Genomic DNA, 16,769 nt, shown 5'->3' on the forward strand with positions numbered 1-16,769 from the left:
TGTCAAGGGCCTTTCTGCCCCAGGCCCTCCCTTTTCCCTCTTGGCCACTCAAGGAGCTCAGGCCTCACAAGAAGGACTGGAGAGCTCGTCTCTTTGTTGTTGGTCAGAGGTGTAGGTGTTCTTTTCTGAATAGTTCTCCTTTCTACTTCTGTCTCTGTCTGTCTCGTATTTTCTTTCTTTGTAATTTTTATTGGAGTAGAGTTGATTTACAGTGTTGTGTTAGTTTCAGGTGAACAGCAGAGTGAATCGGTTATACATATATCCACTTTTTTTTTTTGATTCTTTTCCCATGTAGGCCATTATAGAATATTGAATAGAGTTTGTCTCATATTTTCTTGATTCAGTAGTTTATTGCCTTCTTATTCATGAGGTTCCATTTCTAGCTGTGCCCCTGAGTAATACTATTCACCTCAGAAATTAAAATTTTCTTATTTAAAGCTACAAAACCCCCAAATTTCCAGTTCTCTCATGATGCTTTTACAGCTTTCTGACAGGCTTGTCTTTTATTCCGGTGGGGTTTTATTCCTTCTCATGATGTTCTGCCCAAGTATTTATTTTGTCTAAAAAATACAAGCCAGGTCTTTATGTCCCTCAGGCACAGAGGGAATGAGGCTCAAGGTTAAATATCCGCACATCCTTATTAGGTTAACTCACTCCTAATAAACGCAATAGCTTTTGTTTGAAGATTCTCGATTTTCCCTAAGTATGATTTAAAACAACACCAAAAACCTTACTGGTGGGGACTGTTTGATTTAAATAATCTGAGTAAAATTGGTACTTTTTTTCGATTGTCCTTCAAAACTGATGCTCCCCTCTCCCCCCCACGAATGCTAAGATATTTGTAGAAGATAGGCATTAAGTGAATCTTAAAATTTTGTGATACAATGACCTAACATCTTTTTTGAGAGCTAGGTCATGGCCAAACATCGAGGGAATTAACTCAGAGCAGAAGTTGTCAGACCTTGAGGTCAAATCCTCTTGTTTTGTTAGGTGTCAAGCTATTCAGAGTTTAGGATTGAAAGTTGATAAAAACTCGGGTGTTTTTCTTCTTGGACTGTCTGAAAGAAAGCATAAGTGTGGTAAGTCAAGTCATGAATTTGGAATATATGTCAATATTTTACAAATTATGGTTCCTAGGCTTTTCAGTGAAATTGCCTTGGTCTGAAAGAATCAGACATTCAAGGAGCCATTTCATATTAATTGGCTCCTAATTTTCAGGTGTAAACTCTGCAGAATTAATGTGCAGTCCCTCTGTACCTGTGTCCCAGTTAGAGCTCTGTGTACGGGTTCATTAAGATGCTCTCCAGTTCTTAGCTTGTGAGTTTGAGCTATTACCACTATAAAATTTAATTTCATTTTTACATTAATTTTTGTTCTACCAGGAGAGATCAGCTTAGCCTGTGCTGTGCTTAAAAATAAAATATCATCCAGGGATTTATTTATTTTGAAGTTAAAATTGCTTCTAGCATGATATCCTCTTCTTTGTTTTACTTAATTGTGTTAAGTAGACAGAGAGCAGGTATTATCCTTCTTTATAGTTGAGAATATGCAGGCAACAAAAGAGAATTATTTTTCCTATGGTCTAAAAACAGAACTAGTTAGGACAAAGGCCAAATGAGAAAATGTTGGCCTCCTATTTGTCTCTGCAGCAGGGTTCTTTTAGAAAAACCAATTGTGAAACTTTTTCATTTTTTGCCAACATTAGAGCCTTTTAAAAAAAAAAGTGGGAGGACTCTATTCTTCATTTAAATTTTCCCTTTAAGATTTGAGCCTAGATTGATGGGGGAAGGTATAGCACAGGGAGAGACTGGTTAGATGGAGAAAAAGGTAGCAAAGGATGCATGTGGATGGGGAGTAATCTCATTAATTAAAGTGAAATGGTTTAATCAGGAGAAAAACCTTGTTTAGGAATATTGAGAAGGATAGTACTGAAATCAGTTTGACAAGATTGTTTAAGGTTCTGAAGTTTAAAAAATATTAATCTGGATTCTCAGTTGCCTGGCCTGAACAGAAAGGGAGTTTATTAAAGAATATTAGGTAGCTTACAGTATCTTTATCAGTTTTTGGGAACCGGGAATGATGCTGAGTCGCACTACAGAGCTGGGCTTGGAGAAGGCGGTCACCATTGTTGCCCCCAGGTGTGTAGAGCAATACAGTGTGCACCAGGAAACACCACTGCCCCTGGTGGTTGTTGGTGGAACTGCTGCATCTGGCAGGAATAGCTGCTACCACCCACCAGAATCTGTTCACTGTTTTTTTTTAAGCACTAGCTTCCAAATCAAATTCTTGAGTGGGAGCATCTGATTAGTAGAACTCTGGCCAGGTGCCAGGACCTCATGAAATGGCAGGGAAAGCAAGTGTCTGTGATTTTCAGCTTTTATAGTAGAAGGTGGGTTTTGCCCTATTTGGGAGGAGAATGCCTCAAACATAGGAAGGGGTTTCAAATACCAGGTAGCCCAAAAGGGCAGATATACACTACCTGTAATGTTTATGCCTGATTGTAAGGCAACACCATTTTCCCATGAAAAGATTAAACAAAAAATTTTTGGATAGCTTGAACTTACATACTTTTAGGTATGCATTTATGTGTCTGCTAGATAATCAGATGTGTATTTTCTTTATTTAGTTGATTAAATGTGTGTCTGTATTTAAAAATTAAATTATCAATGTATACTTTAGGAATATTTTCCCCATTTATTTCATGAAAAAGTTATTCCAACTCTTGACGACTTTGACATTAGTGTGTTTATCACGGACACATTCGGAATTTTTCAGCCCAGCTCTCCTCGTGGCCACATCCGTCTGAGTTCTTTGAGATACAGCCCCTTTTAAAATATCTTTCTGGTGCTTTCATTGGAAATTTTATCGCAAGCCACAGGTACCCCCTTAGAGCACATTTGGACAGTCTCACTTAAAAAAAATTATCCCTGAGATGTATTTTTATGACTTTCTTTTTTAAAAAATTTACTTTATTGAAGTCTAGTTGATTTACAACGTTGTGTTAACTTCTGCTGTACAGCAAAGTGATTCAGTTATACATATATGTACATTCATGACTTTCTTAATGCAACTACTTAGCTTGTTTTTTTAGAGCGGTTTTTATGATATTACTGACCACTTAAAAGTGTTCAATAATATTACTGACTTATTTGAGGTCATCTCCTGAATGATAAATAAATCTCTTAAATTTCTTAGCTTCCCCTTGTGTTTGTAACCCAGACCTGTTTGTGAGCTCTAAGCAGCTGAAACTAGATATGATTGGGGCCATTTTAGGCTAAGATTCCTCAAACAATTCTTTGTTCATCAAAATAATGTGGAGTGCACTCCTTCAGGAAAGTGTAAGAATTCTTATATAGGGCTAAGTCCCTTTTTTCCTAAGGGACAAGTTTGGGAAAAATATTCCTTATGTTCAGATATGTATGAGAGTTCCTTGACATCCTTTCTCAAGGTTCTGTTTCAAGGAAAAATAAGAAATATGTCTTTGCTGAATGGTTTCTTTGCTGCTGTTTTTGACGTTGGAATTGGAAAGTCGAGTTTTCGCTTCAGTCTAATGAAATGGGAAGTCTCTGGACAGTCATGGGAGAAAATTGTGGAAATTCTCCTTTGCTCTCAGATTATGCATTCCTTTGGGGTCAAGAACACATGGAATCCAGGCTTAAAATAACGAGGGCCGTGGGGAATGGACATAATTCCTTCTGTTTCATTAGACTCAGTCTGTCCTTGTTAGTGCTGAGTGATTAGGAAGGCAGGATGTCTTGCTTCTGCTGGTTTATTCATTGTTTGACCTGGACTGAGACTTGAAAAAAATTACTAAAGATGTCCTAGGACGCAGTTCTGCCTTTGTTGCCTTTTTACTGAATATGGGTTTCTGGTCCTAAGCCCCATTCTCTTTAGAATGTATCAATACATCAGAACTTGGCCTTTGATCTCAAACGTGAGGGAAATTTGAAGTAGCGGCAGTGGTTTCTCCCCCCAGTAGAGTCTGATTCTCTTCCGGTCAACTAGTATTGTCAAGAGATTCTCAGCTTTGGCTTAAACTGTAAGGGTAGGTAAAGATACTACCCTATCTGTTCTTTCCTTTTTAGACATTTAAGCTCTCATATCCAAATGTCTTACAAAAAGGGGTTTCAGACTCTACCAGTGGGAAAAAATTTAATCCTTCAGACTGTTATATAATAAGCTTGTTCTTTTACTTTGGATTGTGAAGTTTTGATGGATTCTGTGGTTTGCCATCATAAGGCAGCATTGAAATGTAGTTTGCGTTTCTGCCTCTCCCAACTCACGTGGAATCCCAGAATCAGAGAGATGGGTAGGACCTCAGAGGTTCCCTCGGCCAACTTCCTCTCAGTGCAGGAATCTGTGACTCTGTCTCTGGACGCCCGTCACTTGCTTCTACTTGTTGATATGGAAGGAGCGGTGGGTGGGGAAGTGTCACACTACCTTGCTGGGTCCATTGTAATTTGTACTGAATTCCTCTTGATGGCGAACCCAAACCTGCTCTGTAGCTTCTCCTCGTTAGACCTGGTTTTGTCCTCTTCAAGCAAATCAAAATGATTTTTCCTTCTCTTATGTGGTACCCTTTTAAATATTTGAAGACAGCTTTCATCATGTTCCCTCTAAATGTTCTCTTCCTCCCCAGTCTCATTAAACACCTCTGATTTTTTTTTTTTAAACCTGTTCCTTCTAAACGTTTTTAGCCTTCTCATCTCACATTCCTGCTTTGCCTCAGTTAGAGAATGTCTCTCTTAAAATATGGTGACCATACTGTCCAGATAGGTTCTGATTTTACAGGACACAGTTGTATGATTACCTTGTTTGGATTTGAACAATGTATGTAACCTATGTATGTGTTCATTATCTTCTAGGACAATTTATGACTACTTTAGTTCATGCTGAACTTTCAGTCAACTCAAATTTTTAGGGGCTACGGCCCCTGTTAAAAGTCCACTATTAAATTCACATGAGCTGTTGTTAAGATACCTTTTACACTTAAGCATTTGCCTTTCAAGACTGAAACCTGGTTGATTGCTTATCTCAGGCAAATTCTATGGCACCACTTTTGAATCCTTTTTAGGTCGAGAGCTACTTGAGCTGTGATTCTCATCCAGCATTCAACCTTCCCTCCCAACTTTTGGTGCCTTGCAAACGTACATTTAAAAAATATACAAACATATAAGAGTAAAAAGAACATCTTATGCTGTGATTCTCAAGATAATTCTCTCAGGCAGGGTTGAGTCAACCATGGCCCATGGGCCAAACCCACCTCACCTATTTTATAAATGAAATTTTGGTGGACCACAGCTATACTCATTGATACACTATGTATGACTGCTTTTGTGCTGAAATAGCAGAGTTGAGTAGTTGGAAACTGAGGCTGTATGACTCAAAGCCTAAATTATTTACTACCTGGCCTTCTGTAGAAAAAGTTGGCTGACCCCTGCTCTAAGGTGAGACCAACTGATTCATTAACATGTTTTATGTTCATGTAGATACAAGACTATCCAAAACTCTTTCCAAGGCGCATTAGCAAGGCTTCTTATGACTTTTTTTTTGTGGCTGGTTCAAGTATTTTATGGGAAAAAATATAGTTATATAGTCTTATATGTGTGGTTATAAAAAATCACATTCTAAATTTGCTTTCTCTCTCTAAATTATCTGATTGATTTTTAATGTGTTAGTATTTGAAAGCTCTTCTCCATACTATTACTGCAGCTGTCTCTTTCAAATTTGGAAACCTTCCCCACCAGAAATTGTCTTAGAGTTTTAGGTGTAGTCCCTAAAGTTGGTATGCATTTATCTCTGGGGAAGAAGAGTCATGTTTTGGCATTAGAAAACTTCCATACACTTATTACTAGCAAATATTATATAGCACTTCTGTGAACTTATAAAAGGAACTGAGAGATTTCATGGAGTCTCTATTTTGAGAAAAAGAAGAAAACCATCTTTGTTGTTCAATCTACATTGCCTTACTATGAAGCATTTACCAGCTACTTCATGATTTTGTCCTTGAATAGAATGCCTAGGGTTCAATTCAGAAATTACATAATCAGACTTTGTTAAAGAAGGAAAATGATAATTTTAAATAAAAAATTTTTAAAAAAACGAAAACATTTTTTATTAAAGAATTGCATTATAGTGGTGCCTGTCACAACTACTGTTTTCTTTGTTTTGGAAATAGGCTTATTGACCTGCCAGTGGTAAGGTGGAAACTCCTTATATTTTTTGTCTACACTAGTGCTAGCCCTTGGAAGTCAGACAAATATTGCATCAAATTCTCCAAGTGAAGGACAAATATAAAATTGCTCATGTGGAATCTTTGTGGCCTGGTCCTTTTGTGAATGACAGTGTTTACTCCAGAGTATGGAGTTTCAGGATTTGAATTTTAAAAGGTCTTCGTGTACCCATGTTGTTGATGCCCACATCTAGCCCTGAACTGAGCATCTCTGGGTCCTGTTCTGGTGGCCACTGGAGCCCATCGGATCTCATCCACCTCCTCCCCTGCTTCCTGACTTCTTCAGGGGCTTTAGTGATGCTGAATTGCTGGTACTTCCGTGCACTGGAAATGCTGTTTTCCCCTCTCTCATGGAGGACCTTTCTTTTACTCTTATCCTTTGCCTGGAGAACTCCTGTGCCCTGTTTCAGGCTCAGGTCTGCATTATCCCCTCAGGAAGTCTTCTCTTGCCCAGGCAGCTTCCTGTTCTCACCCACACTGTGCACACCACATCATGTTACGCTGATGGGCTTACATCTCTCGGGCATACTCTTACCGCAGGTGAATCTTAACTGCTCACCTTCTCCCTGCCTTGCTAGAGACAGTCTCACAAAGCCCAATGGATGTCCTCGTAAACTCCTGCTCACCTCTCTCAAAGGGCCTTCAGCCCAGGAAGTGCTCTCCTCCCTGTTTGTAATGATTCCTTCCTTCATGCTCCGCTTTATTCAGACTTTTCCGCACGCCTCAAATCTTGAGAACTGACCTTGCCTTGTACTTCTGGGAAAAAATAACCATCTGGTAGCAACTCCTTCAGCTTCTGTTCGTGAAATCTACAAACCCATTTGAATGGGCCGTTGCTTTCTCCTTGCTCCCTATTACAGGGGCAGGCGGGATCTCTCCTCCTGTGACTGGTCAGCATTCCGTCTCCTCCCACGTTAGAGACTTTGAACCATCTTTTCTGGAGTCTTCGCATGGGCATGGAGATGTGCTGTCATCTTTTTTTTTACATCTTTATTGGAGTATAATTGCTTTGCAATGTTGTAATGTTGTGTGGGTTTCTTTCAAGTACCGATCTTCTTAAAAAAAAAAAAATCTGCCTTCACTTCACTTTACCTCATGTTGTGTTTCAACCATTGTCTTCTTTTGATTCTGTCCTTCGTGGCCGTCCTTTTGAAGAAGGGTCATTCCCACAAATGTCCTCACCTTTTATTTATAAACCAACTCCAGTCTGCCCCTTTCTCCCTCCTTTCCATGGATATTGCTGAGATCTCATTCATTCTTTAATTTCTCTGCAGCTCACACAGTTAAACCCCTGTCTTGCTTCATCCAGCCTCCATGGACGATCATATGTGGGTTTATTCAGGACCGCTAGTAGGCTAGGTCCAGGTGTGGATGCCGAGGAGATGATACTGGTGCTGAGGGAAGTGAGCTTTAAATTATTTTGAGGTGTTGTGTGTCAGTTGGATCACCTTGAAAATGTATGGCAGAGCCTCTCATCCGCTTTCCCAGGTGGACCTTGGGGCATTCCATATCGTTTCGAGTCGTCAGGATTCCTGGCGTGTGCTGCTGTGTCCCTGCTCTGCTCTTTGGTTTGCCCTTGTTGCAGGTCACATGGCCTACAATATGAAGAGGATAAAATTATCGTATTTTGAAGATGATCCCTTTCCATTGACTAGTGATTGCTTTTAATTCAGTCTGTTGCCTCAACTCTTTGATACTTAAGTAACAAATTTTCAGGGCTGGAGTGAGTGAAGTCCAGTGGCTGGCCTGGGGAAGAGAGTTTAAGCAAGCTCTGGGCATCTCGAGTGTGGACAGGATCATTTTTTTGAGGATTCCGCATCTCACTGGATGAATGGTCTCTTTGGGAGAAACCCTTCCATAATGAAACACTGCAGAGGAGCCTAGGGTTAAATGAAGAATCCTTTCCTGTTGTAAGTCACTTATTTTTTTCTGTAATTTTAAGCTTGGATTTTTGGGGGCCTTTTTTGTAACAAGAGGGATGGCACATTGTTGTCAAGTGTTTTGAGGTTTGCTTTTCTATTCTGAATCCTTCTGGAAATGGTGAGAACACTACTACTCACCAGCACATTGTGGTTAAATGCATTCTCCTTAGGTAAATATTCCCTTCTGTGTGCATTTTCAGCATTGTTTGTTGTAGATTCTTTTTTTATTTTATTTTTTATTTTTATTAAAAAATTTTAAATCAAAGTATAGTCTATGTACAGTATTATGTAAGTTACAGGTGTGCAATATAGTGATTCACAAGTTTTTATAACATCTTATTGGACTCTAATTGCTTTACAGTGGTGTGTTAGATTCTGTTTATAACAAAGTGAATCAGCTATACATAAACATATATCCCCATATCTCCTCCCTCTTGTGTCTCCCTCCCACTCTCCCTCTCCCACTCCTCTAGGTGGTCACAAAGCACTGAGCTGATCTCCCTGTGCTATGCGGCTGCCTCCCACTAGCTATCTATTTTACATTTGGTAGTGTATATATGTCCATGCCACTCTCTCACTTCGTCCCAGCTTATGCTTCCCCCTACCTGTGTCCTCAAGTCCATTCTCTACGTCTGTGTCTTTATTCCTGTCCTACCCCTAGATTCTTCAGAGCCTTTTTTTTTTTTTAATTCCATATATGTGTGTTAGCATACGGTATTTGTTTTTCTCTTTCTGACTTACTTCACTCTGTATGACAGACTCTAGGTTCATCCACCTCACTACAAATAACTCAATTTCGTTTCTTTTAATGGCTGAGTAATATTCCATTGTATATATGTACCACATATTCTTTATCCGTTCATCTGTTGATGGACACATAGGTTCCTTCCATGTCCTGGCTATTGTAAACAGAGCTGCAATGAACATTGTGGTACATGACTCTTTTTGAATTATGGTTTTCTCAGGGTATATGCCCAGTAGTGGGATTGCTGGGTCATGGGTAGTTCTATTTTTAGTTTTTTAAGGAACATCCATACTGTTCTCCATAGTGGCTGTATCAATTCACATTCCCACCAACAGTGCAAGAGGGTTCTGTTTTCTCCACATCCTCTCCAGCATTTATTATTTATAGATTTTTTGATGATGGCCATTCTGACTGGTATGAGTTGATACCTCATTGTAGTTTTGATTTGCATTTCTCTAATGATTAGTGATGTTGAGCATTCTTTCATGTGTTTGTTGGCAATCTGTATATCTTCTTTGGAGAAATGTCTATTTAGGTCTTCTGCCCATTTTTGGATTGGGTTGTTTGTTTTTTTTGATATTGAGCTGCATGAGCTGCTTGTAAATTTTGGAGATTAATCCTTTGTCAGTTGCTTCATTTGAAAATATTTTCTCCCATTCTGAGGGTTGTCTCTTCGTCTTTTTATGGTTTCCTTTGCTGTGCAAAAGCTTTGAAGTTTCATTAGGTCCCACTTGTTTATTTTTGTTTTTATTTCCATTTCTCTAGGAGGGGGGTCAAAAAGGATCTTGCTGTGATTTATGTCATAGAGTGTTCTGCCTATGTTTTCCTCTTTAGGTCTTTAATCCATTTTGAGTTTATTTTAGTGTATGGTGTTAGGGAGTGTTCTAATTTCATTCTTTTACATGTAGCTGTCCAATTTTCCCAGCACCACTTATTGAAGAGGCTAGTCTTTTCTCCATTGTACATTCTTGCCTCCTGTATCAAAAATAAGGTGACCATATGTGCGTGGGTTTATCTCTGGCTTTCTCTCCTGTTCCATTGATCTATATTTCTGTTTTTCTGCCAGTACCATACTGTCTTGATTACTGTAGCTTTGTAATATAGTCTGAAGTCTGGGCGCCTGATTCCTCCAGCTCCGTTTTTCTTTCTCAAGATTGCTTTGGCTATTCGGGGTCTTTTGTGTTTCCATACAAATTGTGAACATTTTTGTTCTAGTTCTGTGAAAAATGCCATTGCTTATTTCAGAGGGATTGCATTGAATCTGTAGATTGCTTTGGGTAGTATAGTCATTTTCACAATGTTGATTCTTCCAATCCAAGAATGTAGTGTATCTCTCTATCTGTATCATCTTTAATTTCTTTCATCAGTGTCTTACAGTTTTTTCTGCATACAGGTCTTTTGTCTCCGTAGGTTGGTTCATTCCTAGGTATTTTATTCTTATTGTTGCAGTAGGAAATGGGAGTGTTCCCTTAATTTCTATTTCAGATGTTTCATCATTAGTGTATAGGAATGCAAGAGATTTCTGTGCATTAATTTTGTGTCCTGCTACCCTACCAAATTTATTGATTAGCTCTAGTAGTTTTCTGGTAGCATCCTTAGGATTCTCTGTGTATAGTATCATGTCATCTCCAAACAGTGACAGCTTTACTTCTTCTTTTCCAATTTGGATTCCTTTTATTTCTTTTTCTTCTCTGATTGCTGTGGCTAAAACTTCCAAAACTATGTTGAATACTAGTGGCGAGAATGGGCAACCTTGTCTTGTTCCTGATCTTAGAGGAAGTGGTTTCAGTTTTTCCCCATTGAGAACGATGTTGGCTGTGGGTTTGTCATATATGGCCTTTATTATGTTGAGGTAAGTTCCCTCTATGCCCACTTTCTGGAGTGTTTTTATCATAATGGGTGTTGAATTTTCTTGAAAGCTTTTTCTGCATCTATTGAGATGATCATATGGTTTCTATCCTTCAGTTTTTAATATGGTGTATCACATTGATTGATTTGCATATATTGAAGGATCCTTGCATTCTTGAGATAAACCCCACTTGATCATGGTGTTATGATCCTTTTAATGTGCTGCTGGATTCTGTTTGCTAGTATTTTGTTGAGGATGTTTGCGTCTGTGTTTATCAGTGATATTGACCTGTAGTTTTCTTTCTTTGTGACATCTTTGTTTGGATTTGGTATCAGGGTGATGGTGGCCTCATAGAATGAGTTTGGGAGTGTTCCTCCCTCTGCTGTATTTTGGAGGAGTTGGAGAAGGATAGGTGTTAGCTCTTCTCTAAATGTTTGAAAGAATTCACCTGTGAAGCCATCTGGTCCTAGGCTTTTGTTTGTTGGCAGATTTTTATTCACAGTCTCATTTTCAGTGTTTGTGATTGGTCTGTTTATATTTTCTATTTCTTCCTGGTTCAGTGTCAGAAGGTTGTGCTTTTCTAAGAATTTGTCCATTTCTTCCAGGTTGTCCATTTTATTGGCAGAGAGTTGGTTGTAGTACTCTCTCATGATCCTTTGTATTTCTGCAGTGTCAGTTGTTATTTCTCCTTTTTCATTTCTAATTCTATTGATTTGAGTCTTCTCCCTTTTTTTCTTGATGAGTCTGGCTAATGGTTTATCAATTTTGTGTATCTTCTCAAAGAACCAGCTTTTAGTTTTATTGATCTTTGCTATTGTTTCCTTCATTTGTTTTTCATTTATTTCTGTTCTGATCTTTATGATTTCTTTCCTTCTGCTAACTTTGGGCTTTTTTTGTTCTTCTTTCTCTAATTGCTTTAGGTAAAAGGTTAGGTTGTTTGAGATGTTTCTTGTTTCTTGAGGTAGGATTGTATTGCTATAAACGTCCCTCTTAGAACTGCTTTTGCTGCATCCCATAGGTTTTGGGTCGTCGTGTTTTCATTGTCATTTGTTTTTAGGTATTTTTTGATTTCCTCTTTGATTTCTTCAGTAATCTCTTGGTTATTTAGTAGTGTGTTGTTTAGCCTCCATGTGTTTGTATTTTTTGCAGATTTTTTTCCTGTAATTGATATCTAGTCTCATAGTGTTGTGGTCAGAAAAGATACTTGATATGATTTCAATTTTCTTAAATTTACCAAGGCTTGATTTGTGACCCAAGATATGATCTATCCTGGAGAATGTCCCATGAGCACTTGAGAAAAAAGTGTATTCTTTTGTTTTTGGATGGAATGTCCTATAAATATCAGTTAAGTCCATCTTGTTTATTGTGTCATTTAAAGCTTGTGTTTCCTTATTTATTTTCATTTTGGATGATCTGTCCATTGGCGAAAGTGGGGTGTTAAAGTCCCCTACTATGATTGTGTTACTGTTGATTTCCCATTTTATGGCTGTTGGCATTTGCCTTATGCGTTGGGGTGCTCCTATGTTGGGTGCATAAATATTTACAATTGTTATATCTTCTTCTTGGATTGATCCCTTGATCATTATGTAATGTCCTTCTTTGTCTCTTATAATAGATTCATAATTTTTAAAGGTTATCCTCCATTTATAGTTATTAAAAAAATATTGGCTGTATTCCTCATATTGTACAGTATATCCTTATACCTTGTTTTATTTTTGAATATTTATTTATTGAATTTATTCATTTTGGCTGATATGCGTCTTAGTTGTGGCATGTGGACTCTTAGTTGCAGCATGTGGAATCTAGTTCCCCAGCCAGAGATTGAACCCGGGCCCCCCTGCTTTGGGAGCGTGGAGTCTTAGCCACTGGACCACCATGGAAGTCCCTGTTGTCTTTTTTTAGATTCCACATATAAGTGATATGTAGATCCTGTCTTAAAATGAGAAGCCCCAAACGAGCCAGTATAAAAATGAGTGAGGTTGTGGGTGGGGACTGTGTGTGGTTCCTGTCATGGTGACCTTGCCAGCCCTCCGAATATTTGGGTGACTGACTGTCCTGAGCCCCAGTGACTCTGCTTTGCTAGCATAGCCTAAATCCTCATGAGGAATTGTCAGTGATGAAGGGCTGTCCTGGGACATTTAAATTTGTAGCCACAAACCTAGCCCTCTACATTATGTAGTCTGATCACTAATAATGGAATGTCATCGACTTTTAAATTTCTGAGCAGTGGGAGAAAAAAAAAAAAACCTTCAAACAGAAGTGTTCTGTTAATGAGTGTGATAGACCCCTTTGTTGTTTGAAGCCAACCCTCTTGCTATTTCCCTGAAGAAAGGGCTGTGTTGGGGCTAGGTCGCACATTTCCCTGGCACTTGGCCGCACCTCCTCTTCCCTGAAAATATTTATGGCGATCTGGTGTGTTAATAAATTTAGAAGTGATTTAATGGTCGCATTGGCAGGGTGAGGTAAAGCAGTTCAGTGTGTGGTTCATTTTGTTTCTGGGTGGGGTGGAAGAGGGCAATGAAAGACTCACTTTTTCCTTTTTGGAAACCTAACACTCTGCTCTTCTGTTATCACTCTTGTCCTCTAGGCGTTAAGTGTCACCGAAACCCTGATTAAACCGTTGGAAAAATTCAGAAAAGAGCAACTTGGAGCCGTCAAGGTTTGTGTCTAATTTGAGCACACTTGTAAACAGCAAATGTAGACACCTCTGCTGCTTGAGTGTACACTCGGTTCACATTTAGCAGCTTTGAAGGAGATGTTGGAGTCCACCACCTGTTGTTTTATGTTTCAAATGTGCTTTGTCCCCTTTGGGGGAATAGGAAATTGAAAACAAAACAGAAACACCTGGACTGGATGGTAAAACCTCTCGTAATCATCTTTGGCTTCACCTTTCCATGTAGGGTTTTAAAAATATCTTTAAGCAAACAACACGTTTACTCTGTATAGAAACATCTTATCTCTGTCGGAAGGGCAGTGATTTCCATGCCCGCCTCAGCTCGATGGCAGAGTGTAGCATTATACTAGGGTTTAAGATTAGAAATGCTGCTACACCAGCATGCCAATGAAACTAGAAAGAGAATATTCGGTTACAGTAAGTCCTCTACATACGAACCTTCAAGTTGCAAACTTTCAAAGATCCGAACGTGCGTTCGTATGTCCAGTCATGTTAAGTTAGTTGACGTGTCTGTAAGATCACTGTGCTGTAAAATTAAAAATGTTTTCTTTATTTTCTTTGTTTGTTTTTTATGTATTATTTGTGTGAAAAGTGTTATAAACATATTACAGTACAGTATTATATAGCCAATTGTGTTAGTTGGGTACCTAGGCTAACTTTGTTGGACGTACGAACAAATTGGACTTAAGAATGCACTCTTGGAACACAACTCATTCGTATGTAGGGGGCTTACTGTATTGGGATGTATTTCCTTCAATTTAACACAAATTTATTGAGCGTCTGTTATGTGCCAACATTGTTATGGGTGCTGGGGATTCAAAGGTGAGTGAACCACAGACTCTGTGCTCAAAGCTCTGGGATGTAGCCAGGATCTCTGGGAATAATGCAGCGACTTTGCCCCTGGGAGCCTGGGATGTATTTAGCAAATTCTAACATCTGCTAACTAATAAGCTTTGAAATTAACTCAGAGAAGTAATTTCCACCAGCCTCTCTTGAATGTTGTGCACGTACTTGAGGGAGAAAAAGTAGCATTTCTGTGTTGTTGACCATTTTTGGCTTGGCCTAAGGAGAAGGGAATAACATCAGTTTTAGGCAGGGAAGAGAGGTTTTATATCTGTATTTTTTTCCCCCATGCATTGGTGATGTGAGGTTTTTTTTTTCTTTATCTTTGTAAACAAACTATTAAAATCCTTTTCTACGAATAAACATTGTGGGCTCCATGGCCATAGCTATACAAATGGGTCCAGAGAGAGCCAGCTTTTTAGCTGCTATTTATAGACTCAGTTCTCCTTTAAGTGACCTGTTAACATATTAGACACTTCTTTTTGGCATGATATTTTACGGGTTTTAATGAAGAGCTGTGTTTTGAGGGGAGGTCAGTGGGGGTACCCCCCAAGTCCTCTTCCTGGAATTGTTTGCTGAGCTACATGAAGCTGGTTTGTGTTTGCTGAGCTACATGAAGCTGGTTTGTGTCTGCTGGCTTTGTAGCAGGACATTGGAGGTCTGGCTTCACATCTGTGACCTTGGGCAAGTAATTGGCTTTAGTTTCTTACCTGTAAGATGACAGGCTGGGGATCTGACTGCTCTATTTTGCAGTTTTATGATTCTGTTTTCTCTGATCTTCATAGGCTGTCTTAAAGCTTGAATAATCTTGGTTCTTTCTCTTTGAACATTTCATGGCAGGTACTGAATGTAAACATTTCTTATTTTTCTTATTTTACTTGGATGATGGTCGGGAAGGATAAGGGTTATATTATGTAAGTGAAAAATGAATGTGACTTAATTAATAGATATATTTCCTTTTTATTTACCTACTGGGTTTTTAGAAATTTCTGGCCTTGAGTTTTCTACTGACTCCTTCTCCTCCCCAGATTTGCCCAGCTTCTCATGTTGTGCCTGTTCAAAGTGTGGTTGACCCTTGAACAACTCAGGTTTGAACTGTGTGGGTCCACTTATACATGGATATTTTTCACTAGTAAATACTACAGTACTACAAGATCCATGGTTGGTTGAATCCACGGATGTGGAACCGCCTATATTGAGGACTGACTGTAAGTTATACTCGGATTTTCAACTGCTCCTAGGTTGGTGTCCCTAACCCCTGCATTGTTCAAGGCTTAACTAACTGTATAGCCTGCAAAGCAGCTTGCAAAATAAATTGCCATATTAAAAGGTTAAATTATTTTAATACTTTGTCTATTGAGCGGTTTAATGGCCAAATTCTATCCTGAAGTCCCATTTCTTTCTTTCTTTTTATTATTATTAAAAAAATTTTCTCCCCTCACCTCCCTTCCGCTGCACCTCATGGCATGCAGGATCTCAGTTCTCTGACCAGGGATCGAACCGTGCCCCCTGCAGTGGAAGCGCAGAGTCTTAACCACTGGGCTGCCAGGGAAGTCCCCCATTTCTTTCTTTCTTCGTTGTTTTTCAGGCTTCAGGTTTATGAAGGGTGTATCCTACATTCTTGTTCAGTACAGTGTGTGTGTTGGCTGTCACACCTATTGATGTTACCTGGGAGAAGCCTTTTTTTACTGGTAGTTTTGTATATTAAACAGTAGAGAAAGGTAGTTTTCTAGGTTATATAGTGATATATAAGCATCTGTTTTTCTCATTAGATTGTTAAATCTTTCAGAGAAAAACCTATGCTTATTTCTTTATTTTCTACCAGCCTCCACTCTGTCTTACTATAACGTATTTAATAAATAAACCAATTTTACTGTTTTTCTGTTCTAGAAGAACCAGGAAAGGGTTTATAACCTGGATATTTGATGATTTTCTCCAGTTATGCTTTCTAAACACCAATCCTGTCTTGAAAAGCACACGCTCTTGTTCCAGTGGTTTATTTACTTACGTGGGATACTTAAAAATAACTTAATTCTCTTAGGTTAAAGATCTTTTTTAAAATACCATGAAGCAGTTTTCATGTGGGGAGAGAAAGACAAAAGTCTTTAAAAGTTGACCGCAGCAGAATTTTTTAGGTACCCTTGTCAAAATGTTTATCTTTTCTTTCCCTTCTCCTTTTTCCCATCTGGGATGGTCCTGTCTTTCGCTTTTATATGCAAGCTCTTTCAGTTCCTTTTACTTCTTCAGTTTCCAGCATCCCAGTGACATGTTTAATTTGTGTTTTTAACATAATCGAAACTGCTAGGTGGCTTTTGTAAACTGGATTTTTTAGGAGCCCCCAGGTCGTCTTTTCTGCTGTTTCACTTCTATTTGGATATGTTCCCTGTCAGTCACGTCTGTTTGGTTTGGCCTTCAACCTCCGTCCTGTAGGTTCTGCCGCATTTTCTCATGTGCCTGCCCGGTTCTTGTCTCTGTTTAAAGAGCCCCATTTCCCACTGCAGGAC

The 16,769-nt window shown here is 38.8% G+C and overlaps 1 protein-coding gene across 8 annotated transcripts in view; it reads left to right on the forward strand.

The window, feature by feature from the left end:
* ARHGAP10 (Rho GTPase activating protein 10) overlaps window positions 1–16,769 on the forward strand; it is a 335,488-nt gene that overhangs the window by 97,116 nt on the left and 221,603 nt on the right. For 7 of the 8 annotated variants that reach the window (XR_014243606.1, XR_014243607.1, XM_082388998.1 and 4 more), the window contains exon 4: window positions 13,336–13,407. The exons of the other annotated variant lie outside the window; for it this stretch is intronic. Coding sequence is in view for 5 of the 7 variants with exons in the window: in XM_082388998.1 (XP_082245124.1) it covers window positions 13,336–13,407 (72 nt within the window). In the remaining 2 variants the exon portion in view is untranslated. The remainder of the gene's footprint in view (window positions 1–13,335; window positions 13,408–16,769) is intronic. 8 annotated transcript variants of the gene reach the window in all.

This window comes from Balaenoptera borealis (genome assembly GCF_965194805.1).
Source record: "Balaenoptera borealis genome assembly, chromosome: 4".
Lineage (NCBI taxonomy): Eukaryota > Metazoa > Chordata > Mammalia > Artiodactyla > Balaenopteridae > Balaenoptera > Balaenoptera borealis.